This window comes from Rhipicephalus sanguineus, chromosome 8, assembly GCF_013339695.2.
Source record: "Rhipicephalus sanguineus isolate Rsan-2018 chromosome 8, BIME_Rsan_1.4, whole genome shotgun sequence".
In the NCBI taxonomy this organism is placed as follows: domain Eukaryota; kingdom Metazoa; phylum Arthropoda; class Arachnida; order Ixodida; family Ixodidae; genus Rhipicephalus; species Rhipicephalus sanguineus.
In genome coordinates, this window is record NC_051183.1 from 87,131,507 (window position 1) to 87,149,888 (window position 18,382).

The 18,382-nt window shown below is 45.9% G+C and overlaps 1 protein-coding gene across 1 annotated transcript in view; it reads right to left on the bottom strand.

The window, feature by feature from the left end:
- LOC119403365 (phospholipid-transporting ATPase ABCA1) overlaps positions 1-18,382 on the bottom strand; it is a 73,136-nt gene that overhangs the window by 16,233 nt on the left and 38,521 nt on the right. Inside the window, exons 6-12 of the mRNA XM_049418296.1 lie at positions 16,091-16,246; positions 13,357-13,567; positions 8,974-9,133; positions 8,240-8,292; positions 6,412-6,849; positions 2,596-2,988; positions 692-817 (exon numbers count right to left, since the gene is read on the bottom strand). Coding sequence (XP_049274253.1) covers positions 692-817; positions 2,596-2,988; positions 6,412-6,849; positions 8,240-8,292; positions 8,974-9,133; positions 13,357-13,567; positions 16,091-16,246 — 1,537 coding nt within the window. The remainder of the gene's footprint in view (positions 1-691; positions 818-2,595; positions 2,989-6,411; positions 6,850-8,239; positions 8,293-8,973; positions 9,134-13,356; positions 13,568-16,090; positions 16,247-18,382) is intronic.

Genomic DNA, 18,382 nt, shown 5'->3' on the forward strand with positions numbered 1-18,382 from the left:
TTACCGCTGGTGGTGCGCGGAGCTCGGAGGCACTTGTTTTCGCTATCACCAACAAGATGGCGCGAAGGGCGCGATGGGTGTGCTTTAAAGGTCGTCGCACCGCTTCCTGCGATGCGCGCGCGCCCCCACCTGTACTTTGCCCTACAGGTTGTGGTCACCCGTGCGCGCACGCTTATCTCGTGATGGGGATTGTTTGTACGTCTTGTGCATTCGCCGCAGATTTTCGTTGAAGTTACAGAGTGCACGAAGGTCACTTCGCTTGTTGCAGCGGCCGCGTTTGCCAAATGAGTACACTGCTGAAATACAAAGAAGTAACCACTGTGACAGTATATCGCGCTCGTCCTGTGTGTGCGCTTTTTATGCATACTTTGCGCTTTAGCAGCACGCTAGAAGTTTCGAGCTGCGTGCCGTTCTTCGCGTGACATTCCAATTTGTTGCTATCACGTTCATTGCTTTGCCGTTGCGGCGAAACAATGCACAATGAACGCTCAACTACCTCTGTGAAGACACGTTTAACTTTCGTGTTATACCGATTCCGATGACGGATGGACCAGCCATGTCTTTTCTCATTCATATGTGACTTTGAATGCCCTAACTCATAGAATTGGCTCTAAGTATTTGCCATGAATAGGCGTACACTGGGTTCACCATTAAAGGGGGTTAGTTGCCCGTAAATCGCGTTTTGGTTTACCTCCAATGTAGAACAATAGGAAAACCGTAGCCACTGCAGAGCCTGACGCACTCGAGTACTCCGCCATCACGTAGCAAGCGCCAATAGCAACTGGCCCAAACGACAAAAGGGCACTGAAGAGCAAAGCTGTAAGAGAAAGAAGAAAGACATACATAACCTATGTTATTTCTGCAACACTGTCGCTGAATAACCGCCGCAGTAGTGTAGTGGCCATGGTGCCCGAGTTCTGGCCCAAAGGACGGGGGATTGAATTCCGTCAGCGGCGCCGCCATTTCGATAGTGACAACATGCTAGAGTACCGCTTAGATTTAGGTGCACGTTAAAAGGACCTGTCGTGGTCGAAAGTTCCAGAGCCCTCCACTGTGGCATATCCGATTACCATATTGTGTATTTGGGACGTAAAAGCCTAACATTATTATTATCTGCCGTAGAAATCGCCATCCTGTCTGACTGCGACCACTTTTTCTGACGAAGCGGTCAGTATAAATTAACACTGATAACATGAAATCAAACTGAATGAATAAAAGCTGCGATAGCAAGCGCAGCTAGCTTGTCGACAACTTTGCAGCATCAAATGCGTTGAAATTATGTTAATTTTCAAATTATCTATGCACACATGGCTTCCTCATTGATAGTGCGCATTCTGCCTATGTCTAATTGAACAGAAATATGCTTGCTCAAGTGCTCAACGGTTAAACGTAGCCCCTGCGCAGTTTGATCCATATTGTTGACCCCATTTTTAAGCACCTGTAGAGTAATACCCCTACGCAGGATTCACCGTGTGAATAATAATTACTTCTGCGCACTGTAGCGTTACAGTGCCTCAATATCACGCCGTTTGGTCCATATTTTCACTAGTGGTTAACCAGTAAATATTGAAGCACTCAACAACACTGCTACAACAGCAAATAATCATAGCGTACTTGCTTACCCAGTCTATACTTCAGCGCTTACGCATCATTCAGGTGCTCGTCCCAGCACTCGTATCCTGCCATGCATTCTAGGCTTTAATTTCGGAGTCTTAATAAGGTTTTTTATTGAAGCCATTTTTATACCAGCACACATTATACACCACGATGATGATTTCATTTCACTAATTTTCTTCTTGTTGATCATCATTAAAGCCTGCTAATCAGGTAAAAAAGCTCGGCGTAGCTTCACTAGTGGCTTAAGGCTAAAACACAGCGGAGCGTAGTTGGCATTATCGAGCGGGCGCGTGCAGTGTCGAGGCGAGGGGGGAGGGGGGAGGTTTGAGCTGAGTGGAGCGCGCGACGGCCGTGCGCATGCGCAGCAGTAATCAGCATGTGGCGGAGTAGTGGTGAAGCGGGCGCGGGCAGTGTACAGGTGGCAAGCGAGTCGGGCGCAGCTGCGTCATGACGACGTCACGGCGCACGCACAGTACCGCACCGCTGGTCGGAGACGTGTGTCTGTCGGGCGGAGCGACTGTGAAGCCACGCGCACCTGTGTGGTGGTTGCTAGGCAACGCGGGGTTAGGTCTTCAACTGACATAGAGTGTTAATGCATGCTTGTTTGTAGATCCTGAAGTACTGAAGAAAAAAGCGTTCAGACGGGACATAGAAAGAAACGACAAGACCAGGCGCTGTTTTTCAGAAGTCCACTTGCGTCATCAATTCGCGTAGTTTTTTGTCCGCGATGGAAAGCTTGCGGCAGGCTTAATTAGCTGCGCTGTTAATGAACGTCGTGGGTTACTGTTGTGCACATAGGCGTGCGCAGGGTTCCCCATCAGGGGGGGGGGGCAAAGGTTCATCGCAGCGCCCCCCACCCTACTAAGTCAATGTACGGGGCAGACTTTTGCGCCCCCCTCTGCCCCCTCTGCGCGCACGCCTATGGTTGTGTACCTGTTGTAATCTCTGTACTCCCTAAATGTGAAAAGGTCTGGTTACCGGCTGTGCCTAAAGAGTAGAAGCTGAAGATGTAGTGAATGAAGCACCATGCCACGCAGTAGATGAAGTGGCAAACGAAGTCGAAGACGAAGTGGGCAAAGATGAACTCGGTGCCCGAGATGCCCGTCATGAGTTGCACATCCCGAGCGCCGCTCAGTCGCTCGTCCACCGGAAACGAGGCGTACGCGGCGAACGACATCGTGTAGGTCAGGGCCGCCAAAATCACCCAGTACAACCAGCCCTGTACTCTGGACATGAAAACGAGTAATATGGGCTCGAACGGAATGGCGACCAGGTAAGTAACCGTGATGTTGTTCTGCAGCGTCGGCTGCGCCGCGAGTACTCGCAGCCAGGCGGTGTACACAAGGTTCATGACAATTGGAGATGTGGCAGCTACTCGTCGGGTTGGGCATCATGCGTATGCTGCGTGGAAGGGAGTTGATATCGCCATGTCAGAGTTCACGGTTGCAAGGAAATGCATCGCACAGTGAACTTGTAAGTAACATGAAAGTTCCAAATATTCAGGTCCCTTCGCAATTTCTAGCACTTCCAATATACCTCTTGCCTGCGTGGTCTGAACATGTAGCGTATAAAGTGACGCGAGCATTGATGGCCGAGAAGAAGCCACAACCGACTAAATTATATGGGCCAAGCAAGGCCGGAAGCACTAAAAAGCTCGTTTTAGGCGCAAAAATAGGCAGGCAAAACAAGTATATTTGGAATAAATTTTCACATAAAGAGATAATTTCAAAGATGACCTCTATCCACAGGAAAACCGTTATTGCTCATCATCATCATCATCATCATAGTCTGCAGGCAAAGGCCTCTCCCATCCGCCAATATTTGCTTTCTGTCCCGTTATACCTGCAAACTTCTTAATCTCATCTACCCACCTAAGTCTCCCCATCACGCTCAGGCTCATTACTAGAGGCCGGATTTGCCCGGCCCATTATTTCTTCTTCTTGCACTAAACTCCCGTTTGTTCCCTGAACTCTGCTCTCTTCCTGCTCGTTACACCTATCATTTTTTTATCGCTCGCTGCGGCAATTTAAGTTGCCTTTGTAAGTCTCCAGGTTTCTGCTCCGTAAATAGGAAGGTTATATACCTTCCTCTTGAGGGATAGTGGTAGAAACAATGTTTTAGGTTATTTCTTCCAATGGTTCGGCTCCGCGGTTAATCGTAAATATAGGCACAAGTGCTGTTCTCTAAATTTTCTTTAGTTTTACATATTAATAACTCTTCTATGCAGATAATTTCAAACGAATACGTGCGCGATACTCTCCATTAACTCTTACCTCTATAGGGCCCTACGACAGGAAAACAAAATCGTGTCTCCCTGCCGTACGCCCTTCTTTATTATTCTGTCGCTTTCTTTTGGAGGCTATAGTCTGTGGATCCGCTGTAGATGGGACAAAGGCGCCAACATTCGAACATAGCCTGCTTTGTCCCGCACGGTTAGCCCTCCCTGTTCTGCAGAGTGAGCGAAGTGTCCACTGTCGAGTCAACACACTCCTGAGTGTTTTTCCGGCATGACTGAAGAGTGCAGAGCAGGAGCAGACAGCCAGATTGCTAAAACACCATGAGGGAGGTATTCCTCCTATTGGCCGGGTCGAATTGCGTAGAGCCAACTTCTTCCCTGGCAGTGAACCACTGGCGTAATCAGGCGAGGGGGAGCGGTAATTTTTTCACTTTTGCGTGTGTGTACATACGCGCACACGTACAAATGCATGCATGAACATAAAAAAGTATGGTTGTCCGCCCACCCCCCTCCCTTGAAAACGATTTCTGGCTACGCTACTGCAGTGAAAACCTTAAAAAGTACATTACAAACAAAACAAAAGCTGCGTACACATCATATTTTTCTTTGTTTTTTTCGCTCTTCACTCTCCTTTCCGCTGACCTCTCTCCGCGGTTTTGCATTCGCCAACCGCTCGAGCCATGTCAGCGCGGCGGCGAATGCTCGCCAGCGTTCCCGCTTCACTGTTGTAGCGGTTTTTCGTTGGTTGAACTAGAAGACTAAGCTGAACCTTATATTTCCCAACAGTCAATCTTACGCGGTAACATGAATAACGGTCTCAAACAGCACCCGGGAGCGAAACTTGAGACTAAAAAGCGTTTATATAAGCGCCGATTTTGAAAATAGGCATTTATAGGCATTTGTAAGCATTTAGGCGCGAACGCCAAAAATAGGCATTTATAGGCACTACAAGAACACTATAAAAGCCCTTCTAAACCTCTAATTCATGCTCATATATGAAAATGGCTCGATAGTAGCGCAGTGAACAAAATAGGCATTTGCCTAAAATCCGGTCTCTACTCATTACATATGGCAGTGGTAAACGGCAAATGAGGTACATCAGTTAGACGAGTGTCTACCACACATGATACAGTAGTGTACTAATGTACCGCGTCTGAACTACCTGGCTATGCATTGTTTTCTAATGGTTAGCTCAAAAGACTGCAAGTGTGAATGTTAATAATCACGGTATTAGCGCGCTGCTTAAGCAAGGTACCAACTTGCTAGTAACCACGTTCTAACACACTCGGAAGTTTTCTCCAGTATTCATCCTGTTTTTTAAGAGGTCCAGGACGTTCACTGACAGTTCCATGCACGGAACAGCAGTTTTCACCATTCATTTTGTTTTCCTAAAAGGAATACTGGAAGTATTAGACTCTCTCAAACGGAGCTTGACTTTTCGTTTGAGAAACCGTCTCCAACTTCACACCCAGCAGAATTAGAAGCTCTTCGTAAAACTTCCTTGCTGAAAGCTACTCAGCAATGTGCATCAGCCGCGTCAGAGGCTGTTAGGGCTAACACACTACTAGTGTCGGCTCCTTCAAGGCAGACCACCGCTGTGGTCACAACATTTAGAAATGCTGCCCTCCCGGCTCGACGAATTTCGGCCTACACACTTACGTCTCGCCCTTGGACAGCATCTGTCTTACTTTTACAGCAGTAGACACAGCCGCGCACGTTTATTTGCTGCTCTATTAAGGCACCAAGGCCCCATTGAATTAGTTTCACGCTCAGCAAATCTTTGAACATTGACGTTCGCGGAAGACAGAAGCCCTGTCTTGCGAACGTATAGCGAGAGGCTATCTTGAATAAAACTCATACGTTCCTTCCTCTTTCAGTAACGTACTCTACTGCTGGGGCCCCTTGTAACGAGACATCGCACACACCACTTTTCTACGCTCTCCCCTGGAATCTCCGTGGTGAATTTCACCAGTACTTTGGCAGCCCCGCATATTTCTAGCAATTTACGACCACTTCCGCCCCCCTTTTTGCTCCATTAGCTGTGCCTGGCCGCAGTGCGATGCCACCGCCGCTAGTCAGCGGACCCGTTACTCATTGTAAACATACAAAGGCCAACACCCGGCCGTCAATCTGTAGGACACATTTTTCGAAACCTGCTGAAGCGAATTCACGACTGATCCTATTTACCAGCCCACACCAAGCAAAACCTTTGTGGGCGATGTCGGCATCGAATTTCAATGCCGCAGTTGTACCGGGCAATTTAGGTTAAACTCAAGGCAGGGTAAAGCGTGCATATCGCAATAGCTTCCAAATAAGGTAGCATTGCACTAAATGCGTCGTTTTCGGCACTTCTTACTTCACAAAAAAATACAGGCTATCATCTTCTAGGTATTCAATTGTAAACGAGTCCAGTCAATAGTGAGTGGCTCCACGGTTTCTCCTGCTGTAATGTGATCACGAATACTATCGTTCTAATCAGCTTTGTTTACCATCTCAAGTTTATAACCCAATTTTACGGTACTAGCATCACCATGGGATGAGTCGATTCACTCACGTGCTAGACTGAAATGCCACGGCCATTGGATAGGTCATGATGTACCCTGCGAAGTCATCTTCCATAATGTCGCTGAGCTCCTTCTTGACGTCTTTGGTGGTGCGCACGGTGCAGCCCTGGGACTCAATGAGTACCCTTAGTGCATTGCTCACATTGGTGGCCGGTGCCTCGCCGAGCACGACTGTTGAGTCCGGGAATTGGGTGCTCAGTCCGATCGGAACGTCCAGGGTCTCCTTCTGCTTCTCAAAAGTCTTCAATAGGCTCTGCTGTGGCGCAAGCCACGTACCCATCGCTAAAATTGCAAGTGGCCCCAGGAAGAAGAAGAGGTAGAGATCCCAGCTGCGCACGAGGCTTAGTAGTCGCTTGTAAAACAGGGCGCCAAACGATCGTGCCATTGTGCGGTGCTTGTTGATGGGCCTAGAAACAGCTTCGATGTCTTTTGCTGCAAGGCGGATAAGGGGCGTAGCCGTGTTACCACTTAGAGGCAGCTCACACTAAAATGCTAGGAAAAGTAACGTCTAAAAGGGAAGTTAATTTCTATGTTCACTTATTGCTACAAACTCCCCATACCGTACAAAACCACTGGGGCACGACTCAGTCAAAGGTCGCTTATCATGGTATGTCAGCCTCTTGAGATAAAAAAGAATGACTTTCGATGGAACTGCACAAGTACATCCTCGCGTTAGTACCACCAGAATATGTGGTTGTATCCTCTTAATGTCTAAAATGCCCCGATATCATTTGAACCTTGTTACCCGTGTATATATTCGCACCCCACCAGATCAGTTCAGATGATTTTCCGTATTTGACAGTCACAACTATGAAAGTTGTTGTCCAGGGAGGCGGACGCAAGCCACGTAGGGGCTATCCTTGAGGAATATTGATAATGTGTCCTAGTACCCACAATGGGACGGAAAAAAGCCACGGACCTCTCGAGCGTTGAATTTCAAGTGATACCAACGTTGTAAATAACGTGCCTCTTTAGTTGTTGCAGAGGTTGAACAAAATTACAGAACAAAGGCTTGAAGCAGCAGCTGTTTTTCATCGTGAGCTAACCACCACTACTTAATTTGGTGTAAGCCTAACGCTGTGCCATTTCACTTTACTTGTAGTATACTCATCAGGACCACCCATATGTAGCATGTGCGTGCATATATTCAATATGCGACTCAATATACTGTTGAGTAGATAGATTTATGCCATTCCTGAAATGCTGTTGCCACGGCTTAATTCAGCAGAAGATACACTGAATATTTTTTCAGCGCTTGAATGCTAACTCGTGGTACTATCCGTTATACGCTAATGGATCGCGGATTACGGTCAGGGTTGCCAGATTTCACTACGTCGCGAAAAAATTGCTAGAAAATTGCCTTGGCTACTTGGATACTTTTCTGACTGCTTTTGAAATAGCTTGGCTGTTATAAGAACGCGATAGAGATATGTGGATCTCATACAGTAGCGCACGCTTATAAAAGATTTACGCCTCCGCACGACTAGATCAGTTCAAATCTTATCATGGTCTCCCGTCATCATTGCCTATTGGATGCAATCAATGTCACAATAATTTCATCTAAAATATCCAAAACTTTGGATGTCTACAGCCCCTCCTGGAAAAGGGGCTGCGTTATATTCGAATGGAAGTTAAAGGCGCGTGAAAAGCAGTCGTCGATTTCTAGCCACGTTGTTTTTGTAAACGCTAGATTTCTGAGAGAAGAGTAAGTGTGCTCATGCATAATAACCTTGTCATCAAGATACTAGAGAAAAAAATGACAAACGGAAGATAATTTCATTACCTATATGTTGTGCTTTAAGAGGAATTGTTCGGAACATACCGTCCACAGGATCTTCTCGGCCCTTTCCTCCAGGTGCCCAGTCCATGTTGATCCTAGCAAAATACAAAAAATACGCGCAACGTCAATGGACTTAACGTTGTGAAAGCTTATACACTGCGGCTGTTGGCATCAGCGCACCTTTGTCCGCTTTCGCCAACGCTCAGCGCGCTCTTCCTTCTCTCTCGCCAGCGCCACCTGTGATCGAGCGCGCGCTACCACTGGTGGGCTCCTTTCACCGGCGCAGCCAATCGCGCTCCTGCTATTTCCTTTTCCCCACACGACCTGATTCCCTACCACCATAGCCTCGCTTTTGCTTTCCTCCTCTATACTCAGCTTCACCCTCTCCACGTCGCTAGCTTTCTCTTCCAGGCTCAACTAGCTACACTACTCCTCCCATTCACCCACGTTATCTTTACGCATGCTCTACCTCTCATCAGGCTTCAATCTCGCAGACGGGGTAAAGTGCGGGCGACGATCCCCAGGAATTTACCTAGACATTACACAGCCCCGCTCTTAAAACAGAACGCAACGATGTGCAAACACTCCTGGTTCGACAAATTTTCAAAATACAGTACATTGATATATGCACTTGCGGGAGAGTACTGGGCATTGCTTTAACTCATTTTGTTAAGGAAGCTACTCATGCACGCGCTCGAAAGCTTGCCTACATATCCATCGGCATTCATACACTGATGCGTTTTCATTCGCAGATGATTTAAGCTCTTTCAACATACTTCAAGTAGACGTCTTTCATTGAGGCGACGCTGACTCCTATGCTCGATATGCCAAGTCTTCCCATGGAACTTTCCAGAGTCTTGAACATCCCTGGGAACTGCTTGTTTTCCATGGTACCTAAGGCGATGCACACTTCTTCGTGCTTGTCGTCGTCCACTACTGCATGGGGTATGGTCTTCTGGACAACACCCATGACATCTTTAGGTTGAACGCTCGTGGCAATTTGGTAAACGTCACCTTATATCCAACACCTGCGTGGATGCATGACACAGATTATCAGCCTTCGTAACAATCAGTGACCTCAATGACACACTGCTGATCACGGGGTCAAAGACTCAACTCTCGGTTGACGAATACACAAAGTTTGTTTCACCGTCGTGATAGGGATCAGGTGGGCATTGTAGCGGCAATAAATGAAACTGATTAATCGACTACAGTCATGTGGCTCATTTCTGGGATGCGCAACGCATGTGATCACGTCGGGGGAGAGGATTTCATGTTGTATTTTCTTAGCACATTCCGACACATTCCCGATGATTTTTTTTAAAAAAGACGCAACAACACGTGCCTGCACCCTCCAGAGTCTAAGATGGGTCTTTGACAATTTAACCGGACACAGAAAAACGCAGAAAAACATCGGGATGCCTAGTACTCTACTGATCTCAACTGTGGAACAAAAATAACAAACTTTATTTAAACGTCAGTTTGCATAAGCTGTTATTGCGTAACTTTCGTGTACATGCAAGTCACATCACATGCTGCCTTGACTCATTCGATTGTTTATCTGAAGCGGTCGAACTGTCATGCTGAACTGTCGCTTTCCGTCATCAATGCTATGTTAGTCGTTGCTTCTCATTTGCCTTTGCCCGAAGAACTAGTGGGTAGGTTCAGGAACATGATCTAGGCAACTGAGCTTGCTCAAATTGTTATCGCATGTCTAAAGCGAATTTCGCGTCCTTCAGTGAGGCAACAGACAGTAGCGAAGGGCGAATGATAAATTTGGTAGGCCTTGCAACATGTTCGTTCCATAACCGATTGTCGAATGACGTAAAATGTTGCTTACTAGGGTAATGTCAAAAGCACATCAATAGAAGGTAGGATAGTGCACCCATGAGTACACATTCCGTCAAATATATCCACCCTAATCGGATGGCGTCAATTAATTTAGAACAGGTATACCAGAGTCACACGGCCACCATCGATCTCTGTTAGGCTCCATAGATGTAATACTCAACTAGGAAGTTCGATGGAGATGGAGTAGTGGCCGTGTCGCACGGCAATTTTACGACCTCGGTCGACCGAGGTCTCACTTACTGGTCGACCCCCGGAACCTCCAGAAATTACAAAGGTAAGAGAGGTTATGCCCGCATACCACGAAATCATCGCACAGTACAGACTAAATCGGCAAAGATACCCGGGAGCAGACAGATCACTCAGTAAGGAAGAGGAGCTTATGCGGCGAAAATTACAGACGGGGGGTTTTCCGGACCCCGTACACTACTGCAAGTGGTGCCCGGAAGTATTCAGGTCGCAGTGTAAATTTTGTGACGAGGCAGCAAATTCGGTCCACAGTGCGTGGACATGTTCGACACAATATGATAGTTCGCACACTCTAGAATCCTGGGAGGCCCTTCTCCGAAGCTCAGACCCCAACGTCCAGGAGGAAATCAGTCAAGCCCTTGCTGCTACCGTGCTTAAGGAATTCCGGCCTACGGCTAGGAGTGACGGTGGGAGTACACATTCTTCTGACGTGCATTGGCTGACTTTCTAATAAAGTCTTCTCTATCTCTCTGCAGAAGAAACCCCAAGGGGTCTAACAGAAGCTGCTACGCCTAAGTCCGCATGCTAACGCGTGTTGTCCCGCTGAAAACACTCTTCATTGTAAGCATGATTGTAAAAGCAATAATTTATTTAAATTGAAATGAATTCATTTGGTGCTTCTCACAGAAACGTGTTCCTGCAAGCATGTTGCCCGTAATGTTGGCAGCAGTACTGCCAACTGTGCACAATTTTTTTTGACATGCATTTTTTCTGCGCGCGCTGATTGTCAAACACGCTGGAAGCTGTCATTCATTTCTGCGAAGTTGCGCTACCACCTAGATGAGTCTGTCTTTTCCAATATAGGATGAGCACTGGTCTCACGTGAAGTCCATGAAACCCCCGCTGCGGATAGGTACTAACAGGCACTCAGGCCAAGGGAAGTTTGGGGGAAGTTACTTGTATTAATTGTGATGTAAATAGGAAGAAATTAAAGTGGACGTAATGATTACAAGCCGCCGGCAAGGACAATAGTATGCACGAAAAGAATGTTCCACACTCGCCGCCATGGCTACGAGTGGCGCTGATTAACACTCCCGAGTTTAAATGCACACATGTGCCCAAAAAAATCGATGGGAGGATGACCGCTGCCGTAGCTCAACTGGTAGAGTATCCGCCGCGTTATTCGAAGGTTGCACGTTCGGTCCTTGACGGCTGCAAGCTATCTTTTGTCCCACTTTAATTTCTTCACGTTTTTATCACAATACAAATACCATTCCCTCTACTTTCATTGGCTCGATTGTATGTGAGTACTCTCTAATTTCGTGTCCAATAAAGGAAAAAGGAGACCTCAAAATTATTCTTTCTTTCGTTGCTGCGCACGGGTCGCACGACAGTTCGCATGGGCTGCCGGCATGACTGCTGGCATCGACAAATGAGGAAGAATCCACGTCACTCACTGCTATGACGTTTGGTAATGTTGACGTAGAATAAGGACCAGCTCATTAAAAACAGAACTATATACAAGGACGTAAACGCAAAGCTGCGCACGGACTCGGAGACACTTATTCGAAATGGCGGCCCAACGGTTTTTCGCAAGGCGTGGTGCGGAGAATATGTGCGCTTATGCGCGTATATTTTTTTTCGTTAAACGCACATTAGGAATGGATTATCCAGTGAAAGAAGATTTATTATTGATAAAGTTTAATATTCCGTTGACTGCGGTTGTTTTCAAATTGCAGTTTTTTTCGGAACTACAGGACTGCCTTTACGAAACGCTCCGTTTAACTTCCTTGGCGTAAGAGAGACCGTGTGACACCGACCGCATCTCCCATGACGTAAAGACGAGGGAGTCAAACAAAGTTCGTGGATTGAGGTGTGACAAGGGTATTAGGTTTTCGTGTCTGCTTTGAAAGGCCATGTTTCAAGCTATGAAATATAGAGCAGTAGACACCAAATAGTTGGCAGTAATTAAATATACTCTCTTATATTTTGGATACAGGCGTTCGCGTAAAATAGGAGAATTCAAATCCCTGCTGCGAAGAACCCACTGCCGCTTTGGTATTTCGAAAGAAGGGGCCTCTTGTAATGACTGCGGTGTACTTAAATTTTACCTTATGCATCGGAAAAGCCGAAACCGAAGCGAAGATTAGCGCAACTAGTATACGACAAGAATGACGCCAATGGTTCCAACGATTTCATTGGTGTTGGGAATTCTGTTAACCTACGTATGCCTTCTATGCTATAATGGCAAGCACTGCCGGCATAGCCACGAAGTCGATTGTTTTTTATGTAGCTAATCTCCTCCATTCTAGACATCTCGGAAGAGTGTGTGAGTAGCGCCCTTCTGCGTTTCGGTTTTGGTTTCGCCGAGGAAATTGGTGAGACCTGGAAATCTCAAGCGATAATAGACCCTGCGCAGGAAGAGCTCCACACCGCTTGTCTGGAGCTCTTTCTGCGAAGGCAACGAGAAAATATTGCATTTCCCTTATTTCTGAGGATTTTCGGGTACAAGCTTTGAAACGCCATTTATTTTGCGGACAGTTCTTCCGACAATGTTGCACTTTACAATAGTTTTCCGCATATTATTTTCAGACCTACCGTTCTTTCCTCGTCCAATTCAGTAATGATGAGTTGCAAATCGTCTCCTGAGTTACTCATTAATGCAATGTCATCGCCCCGCTGTCGTGGTCTAGTGGTCATGGCGCTCGACTGCTAACCCGCAGGTCGCGGGATCGTATCCCGACCGCGGCGGCTGCATTTTCGATGGAGGTGAAAATGTTTAAGGACCGTATACTTAGATTTAGGCGCACGTTGAAGCACCTAAAATTGGTTGAAATTTCCGACACCCTCCACTAAGCGTCTCTCATAATCGTATCGTGGTTTTGGGACGGTAAACCCCAGATAATATTGTTAATGCAACGTCATCAGCGAATGGCAGGTTACTAAGTTATCCTCCACTTACTCGTCTCCTGAACTCTTTCCAATCTAGGGCCCTGAAAACGTCCTGTAAGCACGCGGTGAAGAGCATTGGGGAGATTGTGTCTCCCTGTCTTACACCCTTGTTTATTCGGACCAAGCATGAATTACTTGAGAAAGAAATAAACGATTGTTTATAAGCTTACCACATGCTTTCTTGAGGAACGTTGTCGATCCAGTGCACACGACACTGCCGGCAGCCATGATGACTATCTGGTCGGCAATGGCGTCAGCCTCCTCCATGTCGTGGGAGGAGAGAAGAAGTGTCCTCTGCTTTGCCACTTTCTGCAAGACGTCCCACACGATCCGCCTGGTTTCCGGATCCATGCCCGCCGTAGGCTCATCGAGAATCAGGAGCTGGAGATGAGATGATTGTGTTTGATTTCGTAGACTTGTTCGAATAACTAGCATGCAGTAGAAAAAGGAACCAAATGGTCTCTAGCAAAAAAAGCTGGGGGCCATGTGATTATTCATTTAAAATGATTCCAAGGACTGCGAACGACTGGAACGATTTCCAAGCGGCCACCACACCATCTGTGAGGCTGCTACGGTAGGAACTGTTGATATCACTTACACTTATACTTCTTTAATGGCTACATAGCTTTAGAACAGGAAAATACGTAAAAAATAAATGAGTCACGTTGGTAACCCCGAGCCTTTTACGTGCACGCTTTAATATACCTGTGCAATCATGCGCGCGCTGTATTGATATTGAAGATGGAGCCCGATGCGTTGTATAAACTTTATGAACATCACTGGGGTCGCGACAACGTGCCGCGTGCATAGACTCTTGAGAAGAAAATTGCCGCACAATAAATGTGTGGTAAGTACGAGTATGGTTAATTGATTACACGCTAGTGATGCATAACTATCGGTAAATTGGCTATCGATAGCATCGATAGTTTCTTTGAAACAATCGATAGTGTAAACAAACTATCGATAGTCGAATCGGTAGTACCATCGGTAACATTACTAGCGATATTACTGCCGGGCGTATTTATTACATTGTGTTGATGTATTCGGTTTTCACCCACAGACTGTTAGCAGCGTTTGACGCAGATCGCGCCGCAATGTTTGAGAAGCTTCGCGATTGTTTGAGGTCATTTTGTTAAGATTACGCGCCGGACTCGAATATTCAAGTTTATTCGATAGCTTGCGCGAGCCCCAGCGATAACCCTGGAAGGTTTGATGACTGATGTATAAAAGATGACGAGTTCCACCCATTATCAGATTACTCGACGGCCAGCGACTGTTCTCGCCGCAGTCAGTGCGCAGCGTGTATCGCTTGTATTCTGAGTTTTGATTTTCTGGGCACAAGTTCGACCAAATGAAGGTCTTCCTATTTCCCAGTCTTGCTGCAGCATTCTTAACCGTCACATCCACGTGACAAACTGTCCATAGTGGTGCGAATAACGCTGCTGTTGATGGCTGGCCAAACTGCCAAAATATTCGCGATAACCTACTATCAGCTTCGCTTAATTTATGAACAAAATTTTTGGCTGGAGGAATTATTTGCGCAGCTAAAATGGCGGCATATGTCCATCAATAAATTCATATTTAAAAGCAAGCAGTTACATCTAACAGTTAACAAACTTAGTTCTTGATAATGTTTTATTTTGAAATCATAAAATGCAATATAAACTTGAAGCCGCGCAGTTCCACCACATGTAACGGCTTCCTTTCCGCTACAGCTGAACAGTTTGACTTTATGATCCAGTGTCAGGAAGCACTCTGGTGAAGAACACAAGCATGTACTCTTTCTTGCCCTTCAGCCTGCTCCTCCGGCTCCACTATGTACCACGCACGCGGGGAGCCGAGTTTATTCTGCAATGAGTTCCCGCTGTTGATTTTGAACTATAGATAGCATCTTTCACCATCGATGGTTCGATAGCGACTCAGCTACCGATAGTATCGATAGTACCATCCATAGCTCTGCATCACTATTACGAGCACACATCTGTGTACTATGCAGTCAATCAGAAAAAAAAATTGAAAATTTGAGCCGTATCTGCGGGAAGTACATTCAGATAACATAGCAAAAAATACATTGAAATTGTGCTGTAAGAATTTTTTATTTTTTTATTTATCGAAAATACTTTACAGGCCCGAAGGCATTGAGTAAAGGGGTTACAGTGAAATCCGATAATGAACAAAATATCAAAATGAACAAAGCTACAGTGCAGGTTATTAACAATAACAAAAAAATACTTCGTAATAAAATTAACAATGCCATGAGTCATCGTAATTCAATAGTACACGAATAGCAGATTACAGCACGTTAATCAAAACAGAGCGCAACACTTGACAATTTAAAAGTTTGAATGAAATAATAAATAAGTGTTTGAGTACATATAGGATGCTTTACTCTGTATGTAAACTCTGGAAGGTTAGCAGTGTCTTCACAACACAAATTTGCCGGATTGTTTTTTTTTTCAGTGCTATACTTTTATTAGGCTAGAAAGAGCTGTACACACACTCACCTAACCGCTAAATGCGTAATGGGATTCAGTACAATAAATATAAGGTTAGAGATAATGGACATCGATTTAATTGGAGGGCAGAGACAGGTAATATTTTTTTGCACGGTTATGAGGAAGCAGAAGCTGGAGAGCACGAGGGTAATCAGTGCGACAGGTGCCCCTAAAAGTTAACTATCAAATAATTTACAAAGTATAGGCACAACTCCAGTGGTGGTAGTAAACGGTGAGATGCAATACAAACGAATATATAAATTCCAGGCATACAAGGCTCTCAACGTTCGCAAGGAAAGGGTAGTGAAAATGGGGTGATTATGATCGAAAATGTCCGAATTAGGAAACGGAAAGTCGCAGATGTGTTCAAAACAACGATTGCTCTCTTCTAAATATTCCAAGGACTTACATCTGGCTCTGAAACGAGGGTCATGGCCATGCTTAGCCTCCTCTTCATTCCGCCAGAGAGCTCTTTGGGCATGCTGTAAGCCTTGTCTCCAATACCGACTAAGCGCAGTGTGTCCGTGGCGGATTGGTAAAGACGGCTTCTTCGTGCTCCCTTGAGCTGCAAAGAAGGAATGTTTACACCTGTCTAGGCATTCAACCGGAATGGTGCTGAGAAGGGCGTGAAAATCGTTTACACTTCCAACAATCTTGACTCGCTGTGAAAGGTCGCTACAGTTGGCAACTTATCACGGAAAATGAAAATTGTGAGTGCATGGGCGTGATGTTCTTCGGACAGCACCTTAGACTCAATATTAGACTTGCATCTATTTATATTGTATAGTGCTCAAAGAAAGAGGACATTCATTCAATTTAGCCGTATATTCTTTCCAGCAAAGTCCCGCTCTATCGCGTCAAAACGCGCTGACACGAGAAACTGTATTGCAACCTGAAGCAAACATCATTGCTTACCAGCACACTTATTTTATCGTGAAATACAGCCTTCACAGATTAAAGAAACAGTCACTATTTCCTGTTACATGGAGCTTCCAAAATGGGTTTCTGCAGCGTATATGGTGCAATAAAAGTTACTTGTATTCTTTACTTTATCTGCTGTTCGGCCCTCTCTCGTGCAGGCGGGTAATTGATCTGACGTGATTAAAGATAGTTGGACATGTTTCCTTAACTACCTTTACTTTATCTGCTGTTCGGCCCTCTCTAGTGCAGGCGGGTAATTGATCTGACCTGATTAAAGATAGTTGGACATGTTCCGTTCACTACCGTTACTTTATCTGCTGTTCGGCCCTCTCTAGTGCAGGCGGGTAATTGATCTGACCTGATTAAAGATAGTTGGACATGTTCCGTTCACTACCTTTACTTTATCTGCTGTTCGGCCCTCTCTCGTGTGGGCGGGTAATTGATCTGACCTGATTAAATGTTCCAGCCTTTGAGAAGACAAGTGCACTTGTCACGTTGGCTCGTGCACCCACCCCCTGTTTACGGATTTTTTCATTGCAAGCTTCCACCTTTCACTTCCTGCTGTTTTTCCGATTAAATGTAGTTACACAAGTTCCTCTGTCTCGCACCTCGAGCCACACGGCTCCCCTTATGCCAAGCCGCCCGGACGCACTTGGGTTGCGCTCATGCTTGCGCGACACCATGCTTGCCAGGTAATGGGCGAGCAGGATTTACACACGTAGCTCTGCGGCAGTCGCTAATTCCACGCGCAGTGGGGGGGGGGGGGGGGGCGCAGTGGGAATGAGGAGGACCCTGCTATGGTAACCCAGATTTCCCACGCTCGCTCCTTACGAGAGAAGAAGGATTTCAGCTGCTCGCACACAGGTGGCCGACATGTATTGCTTAACGAGCTAAGCTCGTTAAGCAAAACATGTCAGAGCGAACGTGCCAGCAATAAGTGTTGGTGTTTAGCGTCCCAAAAGCACAATATCATTATGAGAGACACGGTAGTGGAGGGCCCCGGAAATTATGACCAGCTGGCATTGCTTAACGTGCACATAAATCACTTACACGGGATTCATGCATTGCGAAGGGTGTAGGATGCGAATGGTCCGGCAGTGAAGCTCAGCTGATTTTTTCTAGTTCTAGTTCTAGTGACGCTTTTCTTTATATTTTTGAAAACTAGACCCAGCTATATAAATCGTTACTTGAATGTTTATGACCATACTGCACACGCTTAATCTAATTTTGGACTCTCTTCACTAAGCCTGAGCAAGCTTAATCTACTTTAAATGGGGGGAGGGGTTGCGTCGTTGTCTGTTCTGAAGGCCAACTCTCAATTTATGTTCACAACGAGAATAGATGACCTCATCCTCCAATCCACAGTAGCCGCGCTCCAAACATAGCGCTTCTGTTGCAAATGTACTTGGAGACTATAGGGAACTAGAATATACTCTAGTGGCACCGGTCGGCAGGCCACGCCACCTCTCTCGGCGGTCCGAAACACCATGGACCGCCGCTAGGGTTACTGGTTGCGCCACTGCGACTTTCCGAGAAAACAGAAATTTCATCTGTGGTTGCCATGGCCGATCCCCTTCGCCAGGTTCAGATTGTTTGTTTCTCGCGACGAATAAATCTATATGGCAAGGTTATCTTCAGAAAATAAAAAAAAGATATATTATTGGTGGTATACATAAATACAAAATGCACTCATCCCTGAACTCTGAGTTATTCATCTTGTTTAATTAGTTTTAGTTGCGAATGTCTCATTAATGTCCCTGCTTCCTCAATTCTTCACGGC